Consider the following 24,051-nt stretch of genomic DNA (forward strand, 5'->3'; position numbering starts at 1 on the left):
CCCAAGAGCCTTTCAACACGGACTGGTCAACTATAGGGACAGATGCTAGCCAGTGGATCTCAATGGAGATCTCGAATTTTTCAAAAACATGTTTGTTGCTTTTGCTCTGTTTACCCTTGTTGTGTTGTTTATAGACAGAAGGGTGAGAAGGATGGATTTCTTGTCCCTCAGGGTAGAAGAGATGTAATCCAGGTCCTAAAACCAGCGTCTCTGTTGTAAATACTGCCCGATGTTTACCCTTACGTCTAGGAGTCACGAGGAACCCCCCGGGGGTGATCTAGAGGAATAAGTACCCAATTCTACCATTTATTAAACTGAGTTGCCATGTGAACCCCAGAAGGGAGAGATATACCTTTCGAAGGGTTAATGGTATTGATTGCTGCATACTCTATTGCTGCCTCATTAGACAAAAACATTCCTCGCTTTCTAGGAAATCCATATCTTCCCCTTTCAAGCAGCCCCCCTGAGACCCCAAACAAGAAGAGGACCGGTATCTCCGCGATGTCACGAGACTCATTAACCAAAAAATGTGTTTGTTTGTTTTCGAGTTGTTTGCTGAGTCCTTTTGTCCCGGCGTTCCTTGCCAAAATATTTGGAAACGTCTTTGGCACAGAAGAAATGCAGCGAATGCCGGAATGCTTTAGATAAGTCAGAGGTTTAACTCTCTTTCCTCCTCCTTCATGGATCATGGAGATCCTCGTCAGTAAAGTAATATGTAAAGAAAGATAAACTGAGTCCACGTGAATGAGTGTAAGCGCGAGTGAGGAGGATCCAACTCCGGCTTAAGATAAGCTGGCCAAAGTGCTTCTGTTGACACAAGACCAAAAACTGACCATCATGGAGTCCGCTTGATACCTTCATGGAGTCCTTAACTTGGGCTCTTGGCACTGGTGGCAGGCCTGGTCTTAGGACCAGCTATGACATCATACCCGCTTCTGGAATCAAAAGGGTTCTCTGGGACGTTGGTGCCAAGTGGCTCAAGTGGGTCCCTCACCTTGAGGCTCTGGGGCCAGCAGCCTCTCTTGCCCCATGGTAGACACTTCAGACCAGGGTGAATAATTAGTAAATAGGAGCAGCTCTGTGGCATTGTGATGAATGTGGAGCCACCATCTTGGAAGCCATTGGGATATACAGTAAAATATACGACACTTGACATTCAGGCTGCAGAACTGCAAACCCCCGACGTGTCCTCCTTCCATTGTGTATGAAGACCCCCAGCATCCATCTTCCCTTCAGACCTTCAAGCATTTAGTGATCACTCGTAGGTCTCCGTAATGCTCTCCAAGTCTATATGCTGTCTCAACAGAGCAGACAGATAGGCCGAGATCACGGGATTGTGGTTTCTAGAGACCATAAATCACGCTTCCCATCATAAAAGGACCGAGGAGGCTCCAGACGTGAGAAGAAACATCAGATAAGCAATCGGACGTTCGATTCAATTCCTTTTGACCTTGAATCTTATTCCATGCATTATTGAATAGCGTAGTTTATAAACCGCTTTACCGTTTAATTTACCTGCAGCCCAGCAACGCTTACTATTTTTTTTTTTACATGTTTTCAAGCAATCAATGCTCTTTTCTTCGGAGGGGAAGTATTTCTAGCCCAGAATGCTGCATAAAGAAATTTATTTCAAAATTAAAGCGGATGTCGAATACGTCATATGGCGCAATAAAAAGAGGGCGATTTAACCTTAAGTAATGTTGATTGAAGGCACAGGCTGACATTTCATGCGGCACTCACTATGGTATTTTCAAAGAAAAGCATTTGTTGAATATTGAAACTGTATTTTTTTCCCTTTTGAGGAAAAATCCCTTTTTCCTCCCCGATCCCATTCTTTCCTCGGCTGAAGCCACTCTTACCTGCCCTGTGCCCTCTCTCATCTCCCGATGCCCCTTTTGTTCTCCCCTGATGCCCCCCCAGTCTAAGTGCTCAGAATGTTTGCTGGGTATGAGGGGATCGCAGGGTTCTACAGCCCTAAAAGCCCCGATAATGTGTATAAAAACAGCAAAAATGGGTTTAAAACATTACGTTTAAATAAAATGCATTATTCTTCTTCTAAATGCTCACTCAGTTTGATAAATAACCATCAATAAGTCACCTCCATCAAATATCATAAACTCCTAGAAAAATGGCATATCTGGGGACCACTAAGGGACAAACAGATTTTTTGCCCCATGGCAGGACTGTTCCTCTTAAACAGGGACACTTGGGAGTTATTGTAAGCAACCAAAAGCCATTAACTTGGTAGGAACATGAAGCTCCATTGGGGTTGAACATTGCATCAGGTTAAGTGATTAACCCCAAATGTGGTTCCCCCCGGCACAAACATTCAAAGATTTAAGAATAAATTATTATTATTATTATTATTTTTATCAGTTAGGTTTTTTTTAAGTATTCCGCCAGCATGCATTGGGTTAAAAATTCATAGAAACTCTGCCTAACCTCTCCAAAAAATCTTGCTCGTAATAAATGGGACAGCGGATATTCTGACAGTCCGCAGACTCCGCTGGCTGGAAAAGAGAGGGGGAAAAAAAAGAAAATTCCCGAATTTCTGGAAATTTCCCCAAATCTGGCTTGTGCGCACAGAGGGCATCGATCTTCGTTTGAATGCCCTGCTCCGTGTCTAGCGAGGCACCAATTAGCTTCTATGTGATGAGCTCCCGTGATGGCGTCACTCATGAAGAATGTATGTTATTGCAAACACATGTACCGGGCAGGGAACAGTTCATTTTTCCAGACTACATGCCAGGTCGGGACGGGGGCTGCGGAGAATATTATTCAGCGTTAGACTCCCTGCTTGCTGACTCCTTTCCTGAAAGCTCTCTGGTCTCCTTGCAAGACACCGACGGGGTCCTCCAGCCATTAAATCCCACTTATCGGTGGCTGCGAAGCCCTTGATTGTCTTTTTTTTTTGCCCCCTTGCTTCGCTTTTTGCTTCGTGAATGATCTCAGATTTTACTCCACTTTCTGGTTTCGCCCGTCAGGACAATAAACACCCTTGTTTGTTCCCTGCAGCCCAGGAGGGGTTAAGTATTTTTGGGGTGACGTAGCCTGCGTTCCTTGAAGTCGTCACGTTTGTATATAGTGGTTTGGTTTTTGAAACCGGAGACGCAGACGGAGCGAGTCTGTCCGTGCCGAGTCAAGGAGGCTGACGACCCTCCAGGCTAAATTCAAGGCCCCCCGGCAGGGTCAGGGATTAAGGAATGGCTTTCTTGCTGTGGACCGGTGTGGCTCTTCCAGTTCTGCATCTGTTACAGATCTTCGCATACCCAAGAGTACCAAGTAAGTGCCCCCATTGGGGTAATTTGGAGAACTTTCTCCCTGCGACTCCTAATAAACTAACATTCCCAGCATCAGCAAACTAAGTACCCCCCCAGCTACTATTTGGGGGTTCATTCTTCAACACCCCATCTTTGTCCAGTTAATCCTGCTGTGTATAACACTTCATTTCTGAATTTTGTCTTTTTTTTTTTTTTTTTGGCTGGGAACACCTAATTGTCACGTGGCACATAAGCAGTCACTGATAGGTTGTTGCCATAGAAACTGAAAAATGACTTTGTATGTTGTGCTTATGTAAAAAAAAAACCTACAGAGAAGACGTCCGATCTTCTAAGGCTTACTGGCGTAACATAATATAATAATAGTTTAAAGAGTGGAACAGCACCCTAAAAAACCATGGTAGAAAGTTTGTTATCTTTTGGTACGTCTTAAGGCAGAAAGAGCACATTTACTGATTTCTGTGAACCTGCATTTTTTTGGATAGCTCATAACGCCTCCATTTTTAAAGTACCCGCTTTTAATGCATACAGAGAAACGTATTCACCCGCACCCCACCTCCCACTGCCGGTGCCGGCACGATACATTCCCAATCCTCTGCATATCATTCCCACGCTTACCAGTCCCTCTTACTGGGATTCATTCTTTAGGTTATGGGCAGCATTTAACAATTAGTGGGAAAAAAACCAAAACCTTTTACTTTTTTACCGTCTTGTTTTTTGTAAATAGCAACAAAGTTACAATCCAACGAAAATATTTGTGAAGGAATTCCGAGGCAGCTTCCAACTATATATATATATATTTATAGTGTGTGTGTATACTGTATATATGTATATATATATATATAGTGTGTGTGTGTGTGTATACTGTATATGTGTATATATACCGTATATATATATAGTGTGTGTGTGTATACTGTGTGCATATATATATATATACTGTGTGTGTATACTGTATATGTATATATTATATGTATATATATTTATAGTGTGTGTGTGTGTGTGTACTGTATATGTGTATATATATATATATATATTTATATATAGTGTGTGTGTGTATACTGTATATATATATATATATATATATATAGTGTGCGTGTGTATACTGTATATATATATATATATATATATAGTGTGCGTGTGTATACTGTATATATATATATATATATATATATATATATATATAGTGTGTGTGTGTGTGTGTGTGTATATATATATATATATAGTGTGTGTGTGTATACTGTATATATATATATATATATATAGTGTGTGTGTGTGTGTATACTGTATATATATATATATATATAGTGTGTGTGTGTATACTGTATATATATATATATATATATATATATATATACAGGGCCGGCCCTATAATGGGGCAGACTGGGGCAATTGCCCCAGGCAGCACTTTAGAAGGGGCGGCACTTTGCCGCCCCAAGCGCTTTTTTTTTTTTTTTTTTTTGAAGCGGAGGAGAGAGAGAGGGGCACCGGGTGGTTTTCGCTTACCCGCTCGGCGCCCCTCTCTCTCCTCTGCGGCGAGTCTCCCTGTTCGGTCCCGGTGCCGGCTTGTAATGCAGAGCGCCGGAAGTGACGTCAATTTCCGGCGCTCAGCATTACAAGCCGGCACCGTGGCAGAGCAGGGAGACTCGCCGCAGGACTGTTTAAAGGTAAGTACCGGGGGGGGATCGTAGATTATGGCGTCGGCGAAGTTTAAAATGCCGCCCCCCCCCGGCGTCGGCGGGGGGGGGGCGGCGTTTTAAACTTCGCCCCAGGCGGCGTTAAGTCTTCGGCCGGCCCTATATATATATATATATATATATATATATATATATATATATATATATATATATATATATATATATAGTGTGTGTGCATACTGTATATGTGTGTATATATATATATATAGTGTGTGTGTGTGTATACTGTGTGTATATATATATATCTATACTGTATGAATGTACCATATAGAGTGATGTCATCATGTATTAGATTTGCCATAAAGATGATGAAATAGTTTATCAGGGAATCTTTCGAATGTTTCTTACCCGACATGCACGGAGCGCTGGTGCCATATTTCGAAAACTCTTGAAATTTTCTGGCAAATTGTTGAATATGAAGCAATCATCAAGAAAATCAATGGAACCGTCTCGCTGATTGCTTCATATCTAGAATTGTTTATTATTATTATTATTTATTATTATTATTATTATTTTATTATTATTATTATTATTATTATTTATTATTATTAATTGTTTCATATTCCGTAGAGCTGTACAATGGGTAGACCGGACATAACAAGTAATATGTAACATAACAATTAGACAAGGGGTAAGGAGGGCCCCGGTCAAAGGAGCTTACGATCTAGAGGTTCATATCCAGAACTGTTCACGTGCGGAATCGTCTTCACAGAATACTCATCGCTGTCTCGTGTTTTCTGTGCAGAGTACACGGTCATAAATGAGAACTGTCCCGGAGCCGAGTGGAACATCATGTGTCGTGATTGCTGTGAATACGATCAGATTGAATGTGTTTGTCCAGGGGGCAATTATAAGGTGGGCTACACCATCCCCTGCTGCAGGAACGAAGACAACGAGTGTGACTCATGTCTCATACACCCAGGTAATAAGACCAAGATGTTATATGAACTTAGACTGAGTTAATATAATCTTAGTAAAGTGTGTTTGGGTAGGAAATCCCATTTTTCATTAAGAAAGCTTTATATACTATATAAATATTTTATATAAACACACAATTAACATTCAGAAACTGTTAGTAACACTTGAAACACTTCTCCTGTGTAAAGCTAGAAAGAGTTGTTTTACTGAGAGGGCAGTGGATAAGTGGAGCCGCCTCCCAGCAGAAGTGGTAGAGGCTAATACAGTGAGGGTATTAAACATGCATATGGCTCCCGAATCTAAGACGAGACCAACGACTGATTAAGGTTTGAGTCTTTACAGCAGGGGAATTGGGGCCGACTGGGGCCGATCTGCGGGGAAAATTCCATGTTTCTAGGTCTCTGTCTGTCAACTGCAGGATGCACGATCTTCGAAAACTGCAAGTCGTGTAACAACGGCTCCTGGGGAGGAACGCTGGATGACTTCTATGTGAAAGGAAGCTATTGCTCCGACTGCCGGATCGGCTGGTATGGAGGGGACTGTATGAGTAAGTAGATGGGGTATTTTTATATATTATTATTATTTATTTATACATTTATATAATTCCCAATACTATCGATAACCCGGGATCGACTCCAAGAATTCCCGATCGCTCTCCAAAACTCCTCTGCCGGACTCGCAAGATCCCCGCGAGGCTCAAACCTCAACTTTTTTCAAAGTTCCATATTAATGCGGACCTTAAAGCACCAAAGATATAAATTACACGGGGGGAACATATATAAAAACAATAAACATTTATGTGTAAGCATTTCAGTGGAATGAAAACTTTTACCCGTACATCTGATCTTTCACACGGATTCTGACCGTAGCTTGGCTTTTTCTGAATCATCATAAATCGAGCGGTTCGCTTTATTCCATTATTTTTCCCAAATACGTCATCTCTCGCGCGCAAAATGTATGTTTTTCTCCATAGAGACGAATTCTCAAATTGCACGGATCGCGCTGACATCATAGAACGCTTACCTGGCAGCTATTATTCTTTCACAAGTACCCGCCGCAGTCACAAACAGCTGCTAATGATCCACAGCTCCTATCATGCGTCCGGCTACTTGCAGACTACAATATCCATCATGCGCAACCACATGGCCGAGCATGATGGGAATTGTAGTGTACAGACGATTGATCCGATCGCCAGTGGCTGGGATACATCGATTTGCCTCCCGCGTGCCCCCACTTGCTTCAGGCTTCCAGAGATACTTGGCTGAGCATGATGGGAGTTGCAGTTTATGGCAGATTGGAGAATTCCTTTCGCTATACGGAAGACAGACTGGCTCTACCTTCAGGCTTTTTATTTTTTTTTTTTTTAAAAAAGGCAATTAATTAGCTTTATTTTGCCACCCTGATGGAGCAGACGGATTTTTTTAATTGCTTACATTCTAACAGCTAATTATTCTTGATCAGGCTGCCGTTTTTCTGCGCTCGGGACGCGCTGGCACGGGACGAGACGAGGCTTTGGAAGGTTCTTTGCCGCACTGGCCGTCTGCTCACCTTGGCAAACCGCAAACCGTTCAATAAATGGATCGTAGCCGTTTAACAGATCGCACAAAAGCACAAGAGTTTTGGATGCCACGCACACTCCAAAAAGTGCGAGCTAGCTCATTCTATCCCTCCAGAGATCCTGGTGGATTCACTTCAATGCCCCCATTCTTTTTCCTTTTTATTCATACTTTTCTTGTTAAAAAAACAATTTTCATTCCAACTAATGGTTTTTTTGGCTTCCTAATTCTGACAGTTCTTCATTTATTCACGGCTGCTTCCCGTACTTTCAGTATAGAGCATTCCAAGAAAGTTCAGAATGTTGGTTTTTTTTTTAATATTAGTTAAAAAAAAAAAGGACATTAACATTTTTGTAACCTTATCACACTTTGAAAGAATATCAGGCTATTTTGACCCACGGTCATTTATACCGGAAAAAAACGGCTCCACGGACAATCTAGCAACCTACTAAAGAATGTTACTGCAATTATTGGCTTAAAAAGAATAGAATGCTTTCCTTCCAGCTCTATATTAGAATGACAGAACAGGCAACAATTTGTGGTTTCAGTCCAATCCAGTTTGAGAAGCTGCCTCATACTCTACGGAGGCGTCTGGATGACAAAACCAATAAACTATTTTGTAAAGCCAGTCTCAGGTCAGACAGAGGGCGGCCGCACGTGCTCTTTTATGAGTGCATGTGTCTTGTTTTTGTGCATTTGTATTGATTAAATTAAATTAAATAGCAAGATCTGAGCACCGTTAAAGATTCTACTATATTAGAAGTCATAAATGTTGTAGTTCGCCCAAGATGGGTGCTGGTGACGCCCATCTGGAGATCACAGGTCTTCTCTGGGCTCCTCAGGGGCGGATCCGAGTTCCTAGGTATGATAATGTTACATAATAACAATATATTATGTACAAAAAAAATGCATGTTTAAACATGGATGGGATAGGCATACGGCTCCTGAATCTAAGACGAGACCAACGACTGATTAAAGTTTGGGTCTTTACAGCAGGAAACACGGGCGAACTAGAAGGGGACGAATGGGGGCCGATCTCCTGGCAGATTCTCTGTTTCTATAAAAGAATAATGAACCTTTTTTATGTTTTTGTACAAAGTGATGACATAAAGAAGTACGGACCCCATCATCTCTGTCATCTCCAGGGGGAACGTTCGATAAACGCAAAGGGACTGTTTAGCTGCCAGAGGTCTCCAGGGGGCGATGAAGAATGCGTTTTGACGAATCTATTTCTGTGTCGCTGTTATTTATAGCAAACCTTTCATGAACAGCCCCGTTAACCTCTCCCTCCTGGTCCCCCGAGGTACTAAGAAAGATATGGAACATCATCCGCCAATCAGGCAGCTCTCCTTTTTTTTTTTTATAATGTTGCCCCTGTTTCCATGGCAACAGCCAAAAAAAAAAAAACCCCATGAAAACAGCAACATCCTCATTTAATGAGGATGTGAACAGCAGGAGATAAGAGAAGAATGCGTGTGGAAATTCTTTATCTCCTTAGAGACTGGAAAAACAGCTGATTATTATTTTTTTTTGATATTTACTTTTTTATTGATGGCAAAGACACAAAATCTAATAAAATATATGAGATTTAATGAGATGGGACATTTTTTTAATGTATAATACATATTTTTAAGAATTTGGATCCCCCCCAAAAAATTTTTTTTAACCGCCATTGGACTGATTTAGGAAAAAATTCTGGGTTTTAATCAAAAAGATTTATCCTTGATCCATACATTTTGGAGAAAGCAGCCTGAAAATCTAAATCCTGATTATATTACGTAATACATGATAGATCGTATCAGCTACCCATCTTCCGACCCGTTCAATTAAACTTGGCCTCGAAACTCTCTTGTTCAGACTGGTTGCCTAGACCGCTCTGGCAGCTACGGGGTTAAGTAAGAAATCCGTACACAGTATGAACGCTGAAGAATTGTGACACGAGGGTGATGCGGGGGACATAAAAGCCTGCCACGCGAGTCACTAAAACGTACAAACACAGTCACTGCCTCGAGTTTAATTAGCTTTTCTTTTAGATGCGATTAGCCCAGGGAGACAAACATCAAAAGCCAACACAGAATACGGAGGTAGCCGGGAGAGCCATCCGGGCGACACCGTCACTCTCTTTAGGAAAATATATTATCCACCCTTTCTTGTTCAAGTTAAAGAACAGGGAATCCTCGGGACTGAACTCCCACCATTACTGTATACAGCGCTGGGGTTATATTACTGTATACAGTGCTGGGGGTTATATTACTGTATACAGCGCTGGGGGTTATATTACTGTATACAGCGCTGGGGGTTATATTACTGTATACAGCGCTGGGGGGTTATATTACTGTATACAGCGCTGGGGGTTATATTATTGTATACAGTGCTGGGGGTTATATTACTGTATACAGCGCTGGGGGTTATATTACTGTATACAGCGCTGGGGGTTATATTACTGTATACAGCGCTGGGGGGTTATATTACTGTATACAGCTCTGGGGGTTATATTACTGTATACAGCGCTGGGGGTTATATTACTGTATACAGCGCTGGGGGGTTATATTACTGTATACAGCTCTGGGGGTTATATTACTGTATACAGCGCTGGGGGTTATATTACTGTATACAGCGCTGGGGGGTTATATTACTGTATACAGCGCTGGGGGTTATATTACTGTATACAGCGCAGGGGGTTATATTACTGTATACAGCACTGGGGGTTATATTACTGTATACAGCGCTGGGGGTTATATTACTGTATACAGCACTGGGGGTTATATTACTGTATACAGCGCTGGGGGGTTATATTACTGTATACAGCGCTGGGGGGTTATATTACTGTATACAGTGCTGGGGGGTTATATTACTGTATACAGCGCTGGGGGTTATATTACTGTATACAGCCCTGGGGGTTGTTACTGTATACAGCACTGGGTGGTTGTATTACTGTATACAGTGCTGTGGGTTATATTACTGTATACAGTGCTGGGGTTATATTACTGTATACAGTGCTGGGGTTATATTACTGTATACAGCGCTGGAGGGGGTTATATTACCGTATACAGCGCTGGGGGTTATATTACTGTATACAGCGCTGGGGGTTATATTACTGTATACAGTGCTGGGGGTTATTACTGTATACAGTGCTGGGGTTATATTACTGTATACAGCGCTGGGGGTTATATTACTGTATACAGCACTGGGTGTTATATTACTGTATACAGCTCTGGGGGTTATTACTGTATACAGCTCTGGGGGTTATTACTGTATACAGTGCTGGGGGTTATATTACTGTATACAGCGCTGGGGGTTATATTACTGTATACAGCTCTGGGGGTTATATTACTGTATACAGCGCTGGGGGGTTATATTACTGTATACAGCGCTGGGGGGTTATATTACTGTATACAGCGCTGGGGGTATATTACTGTATACAGCGCTGGGGGTTATATTACTGTATACAGTGCTGGGGGGTTATATTACTGTATACAGCTCTGGGGGTTATTACTGTATACAGTGCTGGGGGTTATATTACTGTATACAGCGCTGGGGGTTATATTACTGTATACAGCTCTGGGGGTTATATTACTGTATACAGCGCTGGGGGTTATTACTGTATTCAGCACTTGGGTTACTGCAGTATACATTGCTGGAGGGGTTGTTACTGTATACAGCGGTGGGGGTTATTACTGTATACAGCGCTGGGGGTTATTACTGTATACAGCACTAGGGTTAGTGAAGTATACATTGGTGGAGGGGTTGTTACTGTGTACAGCTCTGGCGGGTTATTTCTGTATACAGCGTTGGGGGCGATTACTGTATACAGCGGTGGGGGTTATTACTGTACAAAGTGCTAAATGTTTATTACTGTATACAGCGGCGTCCAAAAGATATTAAAAAGTAGTATTTTCCACACTGTGAAGACCCCTACTGGGAAAAAAGATCCCATGGTTGTTTATGGCGTGTATGTTGCGGGTGAGGATGACGTTGTGATGTCAGCGCGTGGAAATTGACAGTTTTCCCCACTTTCAAAGTCGCACCTACTTCTCCCGTTATAAGGAAGATCAGAATATTATCTATTATATATATAATCACTGTGACACTTTTCTATACGTTTCATTGTTTCTCTTTAGGGTGCGGTGAGGTTATTCAGTCGCCCCGCGGGGAGATCATGCTGGAGAGTTACCCGTTCAACGCACACTGCGAGTGGAGCATCCAAGTAACCCCCGGATACACAGTGGAACTTAGGTACAAAAGGACCTCATTTTAAAAGAAAGACATATTTGCCAATAGCCTTGATTTGTTTAGAAAAGTCCTGTTGTCAGCACTAATGGTAACAACAAAATAGGGAATGTACATGCGCAATATGGGCAGTAGATGGGCTTACCGTCCATATAAATCATATACCTTCTTCTCCAAAAGCTTTGCACATGTCAAATAAAATAAAACTGAGCTTTTAAGACCTCTGAGGTCCATTTTTCAGATGCGAGCACTTAATAGGAGCGCATTTCTTAAAAGGCGACCTCCATTCTGTTTTTATTGTCCAGGAAACGATGAGTTAAATCTATGCAATGTGGTACAGAAAAGGTTAAGGCAGTAAAGCCGTGTAGGAGAGAGCAGGCGGAGAGCGAGTCCCAGGTCTGATTATCCTGCCGTTCAGAACAATTACTATGATTACCCGTTCCAATTTATACAATTGTTTCTGTAAGCTTTGAAATGAAATTTGACGTCGAAGCGCGTGAGATGCCTTCACCTGCTCGACGACGGGAAGGGACCTCCCGGAAAATGTGCAGCTACAACGCGGGGAGACCTCCGCCGTCTCACCTCATTATCACCTCATTAGCCGAAGCTATTTTATTCTCATTTACTTTAAATGTTATTTCACCAACCTTCTGTAATCCAGATGCACAGCAAGATGCTAATCAGTGAAATGCGTAGGGGGGAGGGGACCCCGTTACTTTCTATAGATATTATGACACCGCAGCGTTCAGCTACTGTGTTCCCAGCAATGTAGCTACTACTAGACTCCCCTCGCTCCACCACATGTTTCGTTGATGATGATGATGTAGTGGAACATTTATATTCTCGTGCTTCCCATACATGGTCCATCTCTGTTGAGACCCTGGGTGATTACCATAGAGGCTTAGATCTTCAGGGGGTTCGGCTTTCAAAGGCTGAAGACTTAAAGGAGGACAGTCCCTGCAGTTACCCTATTGGATGAGACAAACCAATCAAGAGACTGTCTGTGAGGCAATCTGGGCGCCAGAGTTTGTTGGTGATTTTGGGCCCTTTGGTTCACATTTGAATGATATCGAGGGCAGAGTGGGTTATGCTTCAAGTATCTTAGTCCTACTGTTCACAGCTGAAAGTAAGTGTGTGTGGACACCTCAGGGGAGGGTGTTCCTAAGAGCACAACATTTCATAGGCTGCTCTTATCTGTCATAACCACACCCCCTAGGAACCTTATAGTTGCAGCCTTGCTGTTAGCAACATATATTTCTGATATAACTAAGTCTATTGATGTAGTTTCTTATAGTTATGTAGTTTGACTGACACTGCGGGAGAGGTTGGTAACATAACTGAAACCGCAGAAGAAATATATATATAGACTGCTTGGTCCAGCGTATAGTTTGATGAGAGACGTGAATAGAGTGTTTCATTTTCTGGTAGAAGGATGTATCTTGAGTCACCCTGTTCCAGACGGATTCCATTCTTTTGTTTCTGGAACAGGTTTATATGAGTCAGTTGGGTGCATTTTAAGCTTTCTGTTTCCAAAATAGCTTAAGAATATTTTTTTTTGACCTTCGTAAAACCCAATTCTCTGGAAAGTGGATTTCTCAAGACAAAATAAGCTTTTACACCATCGTTTAAATGCTTGGCCCCGTTAGCGCTTGTGGCCTGGATCTGACGAAGGGTTAATTGGTTTCAAAAAGCAGTTGTGCTTAATTAAGGAGACGGCATCTCGTCGCTGAACTTACCTTGACTGCGTCTTTCTGCTCTTAATTAAACACCTCCTAAGCGGCTCTGCGCCGTGTTAATAATGACACATATGAATTATTAAACGTCCCCGGCTCGGTACGGAGTCATCCCTTAATATGTGGTACATCGGGATCAGATTAATAACACGCAGCGCTCGCAAAGACGCCGGGAGATGAGAAATGATACAGAGAGGCCAACGAAGGATCTTCGGGTCCTTCAAGAAGCTGCCGCCGAATCTCTCTTTTATTAAAATCGCAATATTAACCCCTTAAGGACAATGGGCGGTCCCTAAATCCATTGAAAACAATGCATTTTGAGCCCGTACATGTACGGGCTTTGTCATTAAGGGGTTAAGTTTGCTGCAATTTACGCTTATCCGTTTCCGTCATCCGCAGGGGTTCAGTCCCTCATAAAGCCGGATTTTGATTTCATGCCATTCACTTAACCCTTTAAACTCCCGCTGGTTAAATGGGAACTGTCATTGTCATCAACAACAACAACAAACAGCAACATTAATTACCAGTAGCGGAGAGATTAACAAAAATGGATACTTGTGGTGGGGTTTCCAATACGCATGTTTTTTAATTTGATATATAAACACTATTACATAGGTATATTGTAGGTATAGAAATGTAAAATGTAAGCTTTTGGTGGAAAGTGACGAACGCCCCCTTTAAGAAATAAGTATTATTATTATTATTATTTATTGTTTTATATAGCGTCATCAAATTCCGTAATATAGCGCACTTAGATGGACTTTAGATACAAGTCAACTGAAATGTCAGGAATTGGTGACAGCCTTTAACCCCAGTTCACCCATGTCAAGCTCACGTTAATTTCAGCAGAGACACGGTAGTTCAATTGAACATTATAGTTCAATTGAACGTGTGGAATGTGCATGATCTGAGTTGTTGAATTTTGTAATTCTACCTAAATTTTGGTGAAAAATTGAATGTTTCACCATTTGCTGCCTTCGAGGTTCGAGAGTTTGGTCTTAATGAAGACCAGTAGGTAGATATGGGTGACTCAATGGTTGTCTTTGGCTTATGCTGTTCAACTTCAAGACATATGGAAGGCAATTATATTCTGTAATTAAACAGTCTTGTAGACAGTCAGCTTTTGTAGAAAGTCAATGTGACTTAATTGAAACAATCTCACTAATGCATTTGCCGCTTTGATTTGGGACAGGTTTGCGATGCTGAGCATAGAGTTTGACTACATGTGTCAGTACGATTACTTGGAGGTCCGTGATGGGGATAACGTGGACGCCAAGGTGATCAAACGTTTCTGCGGAAATGAGAGACCTCTGCCTGTCCGCGGTTCTGGGAACGCTTTACATCTCCTCTTCCGATCGGATGGATCAAAGAACTTTGATGGATTCTATGCCACTTTTGAAGAACTCACAGGTGCCTCTGACCAAATGTCTCAAGGTATTAAGTAGCGAATACATTCTGGGGTATGTCATCCTGACTTCGAACACATGAATAGCAGAATCACAAATCCCAGAATGGTAAAGGAATGGGATCTTCTTCAATAAATTAGCGGAATAACGTTCCTTCTCAGACAACTGCATTCTTTGATCTGAAATGGAATTCATAATTAGGATTCCAATATTAACCAAAGTTGATGAAATGGGGATTCCGTCCATCTGAACATAGCACGATCCTTGTGGTTTTCTGGTGTCAGTAAATGTACTCTACATGATTTCTGATGCGTGAGCATTGGAAAACCAACTGGTTGGCTAACACGTGATTAGTAAATAGCGGTTAGTGGCTTAGTAAATATAGCACTATGGGAAATTATCTGGTTCCTGGGGTTCTAAAGCCTTGTGCTTCTGGCTGGATTGTGAAAATATAAGTTTGACTGTTTTGTGTGTTGCAGTGTGCTCGTCCTCTCCGTGTTATCATGACGGTACATGTATTATTGAGAAGGCTGGCTCCTATAAGTGCGCCTGTCTGGCTGGCTATACGGGAAAACACTGTGAAAATGGTGAGTTTCATACTCAATATATTGAGGTCACCCTATTATACCATGTGCTAGGTGATAGAAAAGCCATTTGTTCAGTTTGGCAGCCAATATTGGTGTCCAAACCATGAAAGATATACCAAGGACAGCTACACCTGTCCTCAACCCATTATTGACTCCTACAATGCTAGGATGAGGACAAATTCCAACTGGAGTGCTACAAAGTAACCTTTCCTTCCCTACCTGTTCCAAACTCAAACTCATCCATTTGAGTTTAATGAGCTGCATTCTCTCGATGAACAGGTTAATGAAAAACTTATTTCGTCGTAAACTGTAGGACTTTCCGCATATCAAACGATCCAAAAGGCCACATCTTGGAGACAAATGCAGTGTTCCAGCCATGTCCGCCATTACTAATGTAAATTCACAGCCCCTTATTGACTTTTTCATCTGTAACGTCCTGAGATTTACGTGTTGGGATTTGTGTTGTGTTGAGATGAAGGGACTGGGTCAGGTTTATTTTACCCGCTGATGGAATATCGGGACACAGTAATAATACAGCTGCCATCTCATGAGTTAACATCAGTAAACACGAAGGTATCCTTGACTGTACTGAAAGGTCAGATGAAGCATATCAGTCAAACGCGGTGAGCATCTGCATCCAGACAGATAGCAAGGTCTTCTCTTCCCCGCAGCTCAGGTCCCCGTAGGGCAGCCGAGCAACTTGTTTACACATCACAGGTGATTGACGGCAATAAAAACCCAGTGGTCTCCCCCAAATGAGACTGCGGAGGCTTTATAGTCAATGGGAGCGAGGAAGATAAGATACACGTCTATGGTGGGACGTCGGAGGGACGGGATAATAAAAAAAAATTAAAATGTATATTTGGAATTTATTTTATCTAAGGAAAGTAAAGAACTGTGTCTAGATTAGTATTCACAAAAATGATAACTTTTAATTGCAGGTATTTGATACCCAATCGTCCAATTGCTAGAATATTGCAAAAAATTGCTAATTTTCACACCTAGAATGTTTTTTGTTTCTCTTAGTACATATCCTGTGAATATCTCCATCCGCAGCCAGCAGAAGGCATTCGTTGCAATTTATTAGGACATTAAGAAACGTGTGTTTCATTATTAATGATCCGCGCACATAAACGTTTCACAGACATAATATTCATTCATTCTAAAATCCAGATGTTTTCTGTCACTCTCTTCCTTTTCTTGAAATAATTGAATTTTGGTTTCTTTTTTAACCCATTTGTGTGCTTTTTTCCCCCAACCCATAATTTATGGATTGCTTCGCTTAAGCCAATAGCTTTTTAATATTACCCGGTTCCTGCGGTTTGTAGACTCAAACCATCATTCATGAGCATACCATAGAATATTATTCATTCATTGACTTTGCATGGTATATGATGCAGAGCAATGTACAGGAGCTGAGAATGTTTGCTGGGTATGAGGGTCATCTGGCGCGGACTGGCCATATGGCACATCGGGCAAATGCCTGGTGGGCAAGGCCAGACCGGTGATCACAAGGAGGCCCTGGCACTTTAAGGACGACAGCTGGATATCCGCGGCCACGCGCTATATTTTTATGCTCATGTAGCATTATCAGCCACACTCTGCAGCACTCGATCTGCTACTTGCATTATCAGGGGGCTACTGGCCTTAAAGTGGCAGGGTCACCTCTTGATCGCTAGTTGGTATTACAGATCAAAAAATTCACAATAATATGTACAAAAAAAAAGTATTTTGTCAACAAGTGTTTTGTCAATTTTGCCTCTGAACATTACTTATGTTACTTATGTTTCTCCGTGTTAGTTTTGGAGGAGAGGACCTGTAAAGATCCAGGTTCTCCACTGAATGGTTACAGAAAGCTGCCCGAAGAGGTAGATCTGAGACATGGAAACCATTTAAAGATCGGCTCCATCGTCCGTTACTTTTGTAATAATTCTTATGCACTCAGCGGAAACCAAGAAAGAACCTGTTTGGAAGGAGGAAACTGGTCTGGGAAGCAGCCGATCTGTATTAAAGGTACGCCATTGGATTGTCATATTAAGACATCTGAACATTCCGACGATGGAATCCCCCCCAATCAATGTAAAATAGCATTGTGGGTGGGGCTTGGATTGAAAGGAACAAATAGAACAATAGAATCTGGGTGGAGTTATCTACTTAGCCACACCCATTTTTCTTTTAAATATTATGTGGTTAGTTATAACACATTGATGATATATATTTGGATATTTGCTTTATCACATGTGTTTTTGGTAAAATGTAACTTTTCGAGGATATGACATGTGATTCCATGTCCTATGTCATATCCTTGGTTTTAACGCTGTCACTCGAATGACCTCATAGACAAAGATAGTACGGAGTATAGAGTACTTAGAGTATTTAGATATTGTGTAACTAGGACAAACAAATTAAAATAAGACAACACTACCGCCTCTTGGTGATACCTATTTTACCGTTTTAAGTATGAGGTTCATTAGCTTATTAACAAGTATTTTTGTTTCTTTTTTACTGTTGGTTTTAACAAAAAAGCAGCTGGATGATCGTTATGGGTTCTACCGAGGAGGGCTGCCTATGCATTTTAATTAGTACTTTATTAGGTGCTTTTAAAAAGCCATTAGTTTTTAGCTATTAGAACCAAATGTGTGGTTGCTCGGTGGAACAGAACCTATTAAAATTGGCGTTAACTGATATTTCACCCCTTTAGGGCCAGAGGAATAAAAAGGTTGAATGATGGTGTGAAAATAAATACATTGTACACATTTATTATTCAATATATTAAGGGGAAAATAATATCTTGCTTCTAAAGGAGTATTTGAGCATAGAAGGGGTTAAACAGCTGCAGGCCCCGGTTTTCCGTCGCACACACCATTATCCGGATTACACATGTCCAGCAGGGTAAATTGGAAGTGGATATTCTCAGTATAATTCCATTTTCATTTCAAGTCAAATCCAATGAATAATCAGAAGAATACGTTTAAGGCTTTGCTATCTCCCCCTCCCTCTTTCGGTGTCAGGATTAGGGACATTGGGAGCCAATCAGAATGCTCCGAACCAGCAGATGATGTTGTTTTGCCCAATCCGAAATGTGAGTTCAGGAAATAACACAATTTGTTTCATTGTTACAGCTCTTGTTACAGTACGTGGCGTTAAAGTTGCTTCTAGGGGTCATATGAAGTGTGCTGTCATTTTGTGGTTTAACCCTTGTCAAGCTCACATTAACTTTAGCAGAGACATTGTAGTTCAATTGAACATTATAGTTCAATTGAACACTATAGTTCAATTGAACATGTGAAATGTGCCAGCCTAAACTGAGTGGTCCAGCAGAGAATCAACAGAATTCTGATGTTTCAACTTCAAAATGTTTTGTAAGCCAACCCAACAATGGCAATAAAAAGTTATATGCCTGATTGGTTCGATTTGTAGCCACAACATACTTTTTAATTACTTATTTTGTAAACAGCGCCTGACTTTTCTCTTAAAACCTAAATGATCCGTTATTTGTTTTTTTTTTTAGCTTGCAAGGAACCTAAGATCTCCGACTTGGTGCGTCAGAAAGTCCTTCCATCACTTGTCCAATCGCGGTGAGATTATCCCCTACTCATTTATAGCTCAATTGCCGCTGCTCCTTGCGATCTGTTCATGAAATATGGAACACATCATTATTTTATTCTTCTAAAAGGACGGTTTTTTTTTTCTCCAGAATAATCTGCCCTAATGTCAAACCTTTATCCGTTTTCTTTTTTAAGTCCTGTTTCTGAAGACGAGCTTGGCCCACGCGGTCTGATCTCTTGCCGTCTCCAATGGAACATCGGGCATCATTTGATCCTCTAAAGAAAAAGTTTTAGAATAGGAGATCAATGTGCTTTTGGCACAAGTCTGAGCTCCTCCTTTTTTTTTTTACAATGTTTTTACCCAAAATTCAAACAAATCCTAAAACTATATAGTATTTTCTACCAACAGCCTTCTTCTTATGTATGATTAAATCGGCAAATACATAAGTTGTTGGGCAACCATCTTTCTTTTTCTAGCAGCCTACAGAGGCGTTTGTTTGAAGCTATTGGTTTACGGGGTGATGGGTAAAAACGTTCACAGAAATTCTTAAATTAGCGGTAAATGTCACAGATACTTTAGGCGAAAAAACAGTTTTCGAGCGATTTCCGCTCATGCTGTGACGTTTCTGCCATCCTTTCAGATGTCACCATGAGGTCTTCCTGAATACTCCCCCCAGGAGAAAAGTTACGCTATTCGCCCAGCTTCCATTATTAGATAGAAATACAGTTGTTACGTTCCATTAGAATGTTATCAAAGTGCTTCCTCTTGTGACGTCTTCTGTAAAGACAATATGGGAAGCCGGCGTTATTGCCGGACACTTTTTTCTTTTGTCCTTTTGAGATTTGACCAAATTTGTCCCGTTTGTTTGTGCAGGGAGACCCCGCTTCACCAGTTATACTCATCCGCGTTCACCAAGGAAAAGAAAAATGACATATACCCCACGAAAAAGCCCGCTCTCCCTCCCGGGGAGCTGCCCCAGGGGTATCATCATTTACACACGCAGCTCCAGTATGACTGCATATCTCCATTCTACCGGCGCATCGGGAGCAGCAGGAGAACCTGTCTGAAGACGGGGAAGTGGAGCGGACGAGCCCCATCCTGCATCCCTAGTATGTCCCACTTTGACCCTTCCTACAGATATGATAAGTAGGACCCATCGTCCAAAGAGTTCCATTCAGTTGTTGTTTATGAAACTGGGGCTGGGTAACCCCATAGCTCCTTAGCCCTGTTTTTTATAAAATGTAATTCTGATGTCTACCTGTACTTGGCGTTTCTTACCCTGATGTTTTCTTACATAAAACTGTCATATTGACAATTTGATTGTTAAAGGCTGTCGGAAGGGTACGGACCTGGTGTATTGTATTCTAGGCAGTCAATTGTAGGTGTAGAGAAAAGAGGACGTTACCCCCCTACCCTAGAAATTATTTCACTGAAAAATTAGGAAAGATATAGAAATACCCATATGAAGATTGCTTTTTTATATGGGATAGGGTTTGGTAGTCTTTATACCCAACAGAACGTTATGGGTTCATTCGTTCGCCGATTTGGAATCAATCAGGGCGAAAAACAAAACCTACATTTGGAATGAGGTCACTAATTTTAAAAAAATATTTCTTTGTATTATCACTTTTTTCATCTTTGTAATTTTGATCCCAAAAATCCATTTGATTTAAAAAAAAATTAAATATATATATATATATATATATATATATATATATATAAATGTCATAAATAAATTTTATATATATATATATATATATAATTAAATGGGTCTTTGGATTCAAAAATTACAAAGCGATAATACCAAGAAATGTTTTTTTTTCAATAAAATTAATAAAATAAATAATATATATATATACACATTTTTGACATGGATTAATTGGTCCTTAATTTTCTCTGCTTTCGCAGTTTGCGGAAAACTGGAAAACTTCAGCATTTCCAAGGTAGCCGAGACGAGGTGGCCGTGGCAGGCAGCTCTTTACCGAAGATCTAACGGCGTAAGAGACGTCAATTTGAGGAAAGGCTCCTGGGTTCTGGTGTGCAGCGGCGCTCTGCTGAACGAGCGCACGGTGGGAATAGCAGCTCACTGCGTGACCGATCTGGGCAAGAGTTCAGTCATCAAGGTGTCCGACCTGAAAGTTGTGCTGGGAAAATTCTACCGAGACGAGGACCGCGAAGAAAAGAGCCAGCAGCATTTACGTGTTAGTAACCATGGCAACTGGGATTATGGATGAATAAGACCTGTGTAGCAGCTACCGTTCACATAGTGAGCCGCCTTATCCTCACAACCGCGTCCGGGGAATAATAGATTTTGTTGAGAACAAGAACCGTATGGTTTAAAATCACCAGGATTATTTAGAAAAACACACAAAAAATATGATTATTTAAAAAAAAAAAAAAAAAAAAAGAAAACCTCCAAAAAATCTATACATTTTTAGCTACAATGTTGTTCATATTATTTATGGCCTCAGCCCAACCTTCTCATCATTTTATTTACGTCCGTTATATGCTATGACGGGAACTTAGAATTGGGTAGTGTTAAAAAACAAACAATAATAAAAAACGATAGCTTTAGATAAACCGGGTGTAATAATTTAATAGAGTTCCTAAACGGAAATAAATAGCAAATGTATTGTTTTTTTAATTGTATCTTCTGTTTTCCACCTGCAATTAAAAAACTTTACACTTAATCTTATATTCAGCTTTGACTGGGGCTGAGGATACCATGGCTCCCAACTGTCTCGTTTTGCGCGGAACAGTCCCAATTTTGTCACTCTAGCCCACTTTCCCGCTGAGCTCTACCTCTGTCCCGATTTCATTCTGTGGTGTGGCCCCCCGGCTGGATATGCTGGACTGCATAAAGTGCGTCCCGTCATATTGAGCCGTCTATCACGCTTACGCCAGTAGGCAGCTGCTCGGCCTGGAAGTGCCAGGGCGGCCTCATCACCTCATAGTCCGGCCTTGTAGGCCCTTAGTAGGCCTTTAGTAGATTTATTTTGGTAAATAATATGCTTATATAAACTACCCGGCTTATCAGATTATCAATTTTTCTCGAATGTTTCGAGGTTATTAGTTATATTCGTTAAAAGGAGCCTTCAAGGTGTTCTTCTCACTTGATGTGTTTTTGTTGTATATATATATTAAATTTAATATAAAAATGATTGTTATAGAAGCAATTTTAAAAAGATATTTGTCTCAAAATCAATTTCAACTCTTAAAAAAAAAAAAACAACAACAACAAATACATCCGTCAAACGTTATTATTTCAGAAAACAGGAACAAAACAATATTGTTTCTGTTCTAATACGGTGGATATATTTAGCGAAAATGTTTATTAATCTGTTTGTTTCTTTCCTTTCTTGAGTTAGAGACTCATATAAAGAAAACGCAAGGAGAGGAGGAGAAGTTGAGAATGTTGACCTTCACTGGATGCTCCTCAAGCTTTTTTTCTCTTAAAAATTAAAAAAATATTAAAATTAAATTCAAATTTAAAAATATTAGCATGTGGCCAATGGATCGGCATTAACAAAAAACGAGTGAGATTGAGTTCCGTTCCTAAATTTGTGGTATTTTTCTCAGATTTCTGCGCTGATCGTGCACCCAAACTACGACCCGATCCTGTTGGATTCCGACGTTGCTGTCATCAAGTTGCTGGACAAGGCTAGAGTGAGCGATCACGTGCAACCCGTGTGTCTCACCTCCGATCTGGGGTCACCAACAACCAACAACGAAATAGTCATCAGCGGCTGGAGGATCCTAGTTGACCCAAAGGTTCCAGGGTACAAGAACGAGACGATTCGGGCTGGGGTAGTGGAGCCCGTGGACTCCATACAATGCGAGCAGCAGTATGAGGAGAATGGCATCTCCGTAAGCGTGACAGAGAGCATGTTCTGTGCCAAGCAAGCACCAGGAACGTCTTCCAGTATCTGCCCTTCAGAGACTGGTGGGATTGCCACCATGCTGCTGCCGAGCACGACATCACCTGAAGGGACCTGGCACCTTCTAGGACTGGTCAGCTGGGGCTATGACAAGACCTGCAGTCGGGAACTATATACTGGATACACAAAAGTGGTCGCTTTTAAGGAGTGGCTTGAAAAAAATTTGAAATAAACATGTGCCGTTAAAAGGTTTGGCGGACCTAATAATGGCCTCCGTTGGACATCATAAGACAAGCCGGGCTAATCGCAGGAGTAAATTGCTTTGATTTCCAAACTTTTTAAGGACAGATACTAGCAGAAATATCATTCATCTCAACATTTATATCTAGACTTATTGAGTATCTTCTCGGATATTCTAGTTATCGCGTACCATAAGAACATAGCAAAAAAAGCCTCTTCACCTCTGGTCCCAGATATGAGAATGATGGAACGCGGCATAACCTAAAAAACCTGTTCATCGGTGAATGATGTCTATAGGATGAGATACAGAGGAATTTTGGATCATGATTCCTCAATAGGTACTTTTGTAATGGTTTATGGGCGGCATTTGGTTTAGCAGATTTATAATTGTCAGGGCTGCGCTCTACCAAGTTGATGGATATGGGTTATGGTTCCCCTATAAGCCTGTCCTCCACACCTAGGAGATAAGAGTTGAGGGATTCTTGGAATAGCCTTTCAGCAGAGGTTATTATCTGAAACACTCTTGGATAAACCAACCAATTAAGCAAGTAGGATACTGGATGCTCAAAACCATAGGGAAGGATTGTTCCGGCCAAAGACAATGCAAACGTTGTTATATCCATTGGTTTTAAAGGACCACAGAGGAACGTAGCTTGTTCATTCCAAATGTTGTTTTTTTCTTGATAGGAAGAAGCAATCCTTCTCAGGTCACATTATACCAATATAGGTTTTATATAGCGATTAGAGGCAGGGAGATATATATATATATATATATATATATATATATATATATATATATATACAGAGGGTATGACGAACTTCATTACACCAAAATAAGTCAACATTTGCCATACTATAATACACTGCATTTTGCAACAATGAGATAGTAGCTTTGATTCACTTGACGGTATGTCCTGGGGCTACGATATTTAGAAAAAAATGAGCAGAATAATGGGTTTTAACGGCAGCGAGCCTGCTCTGC

The 24,051-nt window shown here is 41.0% G+C and overlaps 1 protein-coding gene across 1 annotated transcript; it reads left to right on the forward strand.

Moving 5' to 3' along the window:
* Positions 1–3,152: 3,152 nt before the first annotated feature.
* On the forward strand, positions 3,153–23,516 carry PAMR1 (peptidase domain containing associated with muscle regeneration 1). Its single transcript, XM_053448591.1, has 11 exons — positions 3,153–3,282; positions 5,718–5,894; positions 6,309–6,437; positions 11,568–11,682; positions 14,602–14,819; positions 15,295–15,402; positions 17,203–17,415; positions 18,914–18,980; positions 19,825–20,060; positions 20,860–21,152; positions 22,531–23,516. The coding sequence occupies exons 1-11, from the start codon at positions 3,204–3,206 to the stop codon at positions 23,059–23,061; spliced, it is 2,166 nt and encodes a 721-aa protein (XP_053304566.1). The 5' UTR covers positions 3,153–3,203; the 3' UTR covers positions 23,062–23,516.
* Positions 23,517–24,051: the final 535 nt, after the last annotated feature.

The sequence above is a fragment of the Spea bombifrons genome, chromosome 10 (genome assembly GCF_027358695.1).
Source record: "Spea bombifrons isolate aSpeBom1 chromosome 10, aSpeBom1.2.pri, whole genome shotgun sequence".
Lineage (NCBI taxonomy): Eukaryota > Metazoa > Chordata > Amphibia > Anura > Pelobatidae > Spea > Spea bombifrons.

Coding starts and splice junctions, on each gene's coding strand:
- PAMR1 (XM_053448591.1), top strand. CDS start 3,204: ATGGCTTTCTTGCTGTGGACCGGTGTGGCTCTTCCAGTTCTGCATCTG. Junction 6,438..11,567: donor GTATGGAGGGGACTGTATGA/GTAAGTAGATGG, acceptor GTTTCTCTTTAG/GGTGCGGTGAGGTTATTCAG. Junction 11,683..14,601: donor GGATACACAGTGGAACTTAG/GTACAAAAGGAC, acceptor GATTTGGGACAG/GTTTGCGATGCTGAGCATAG.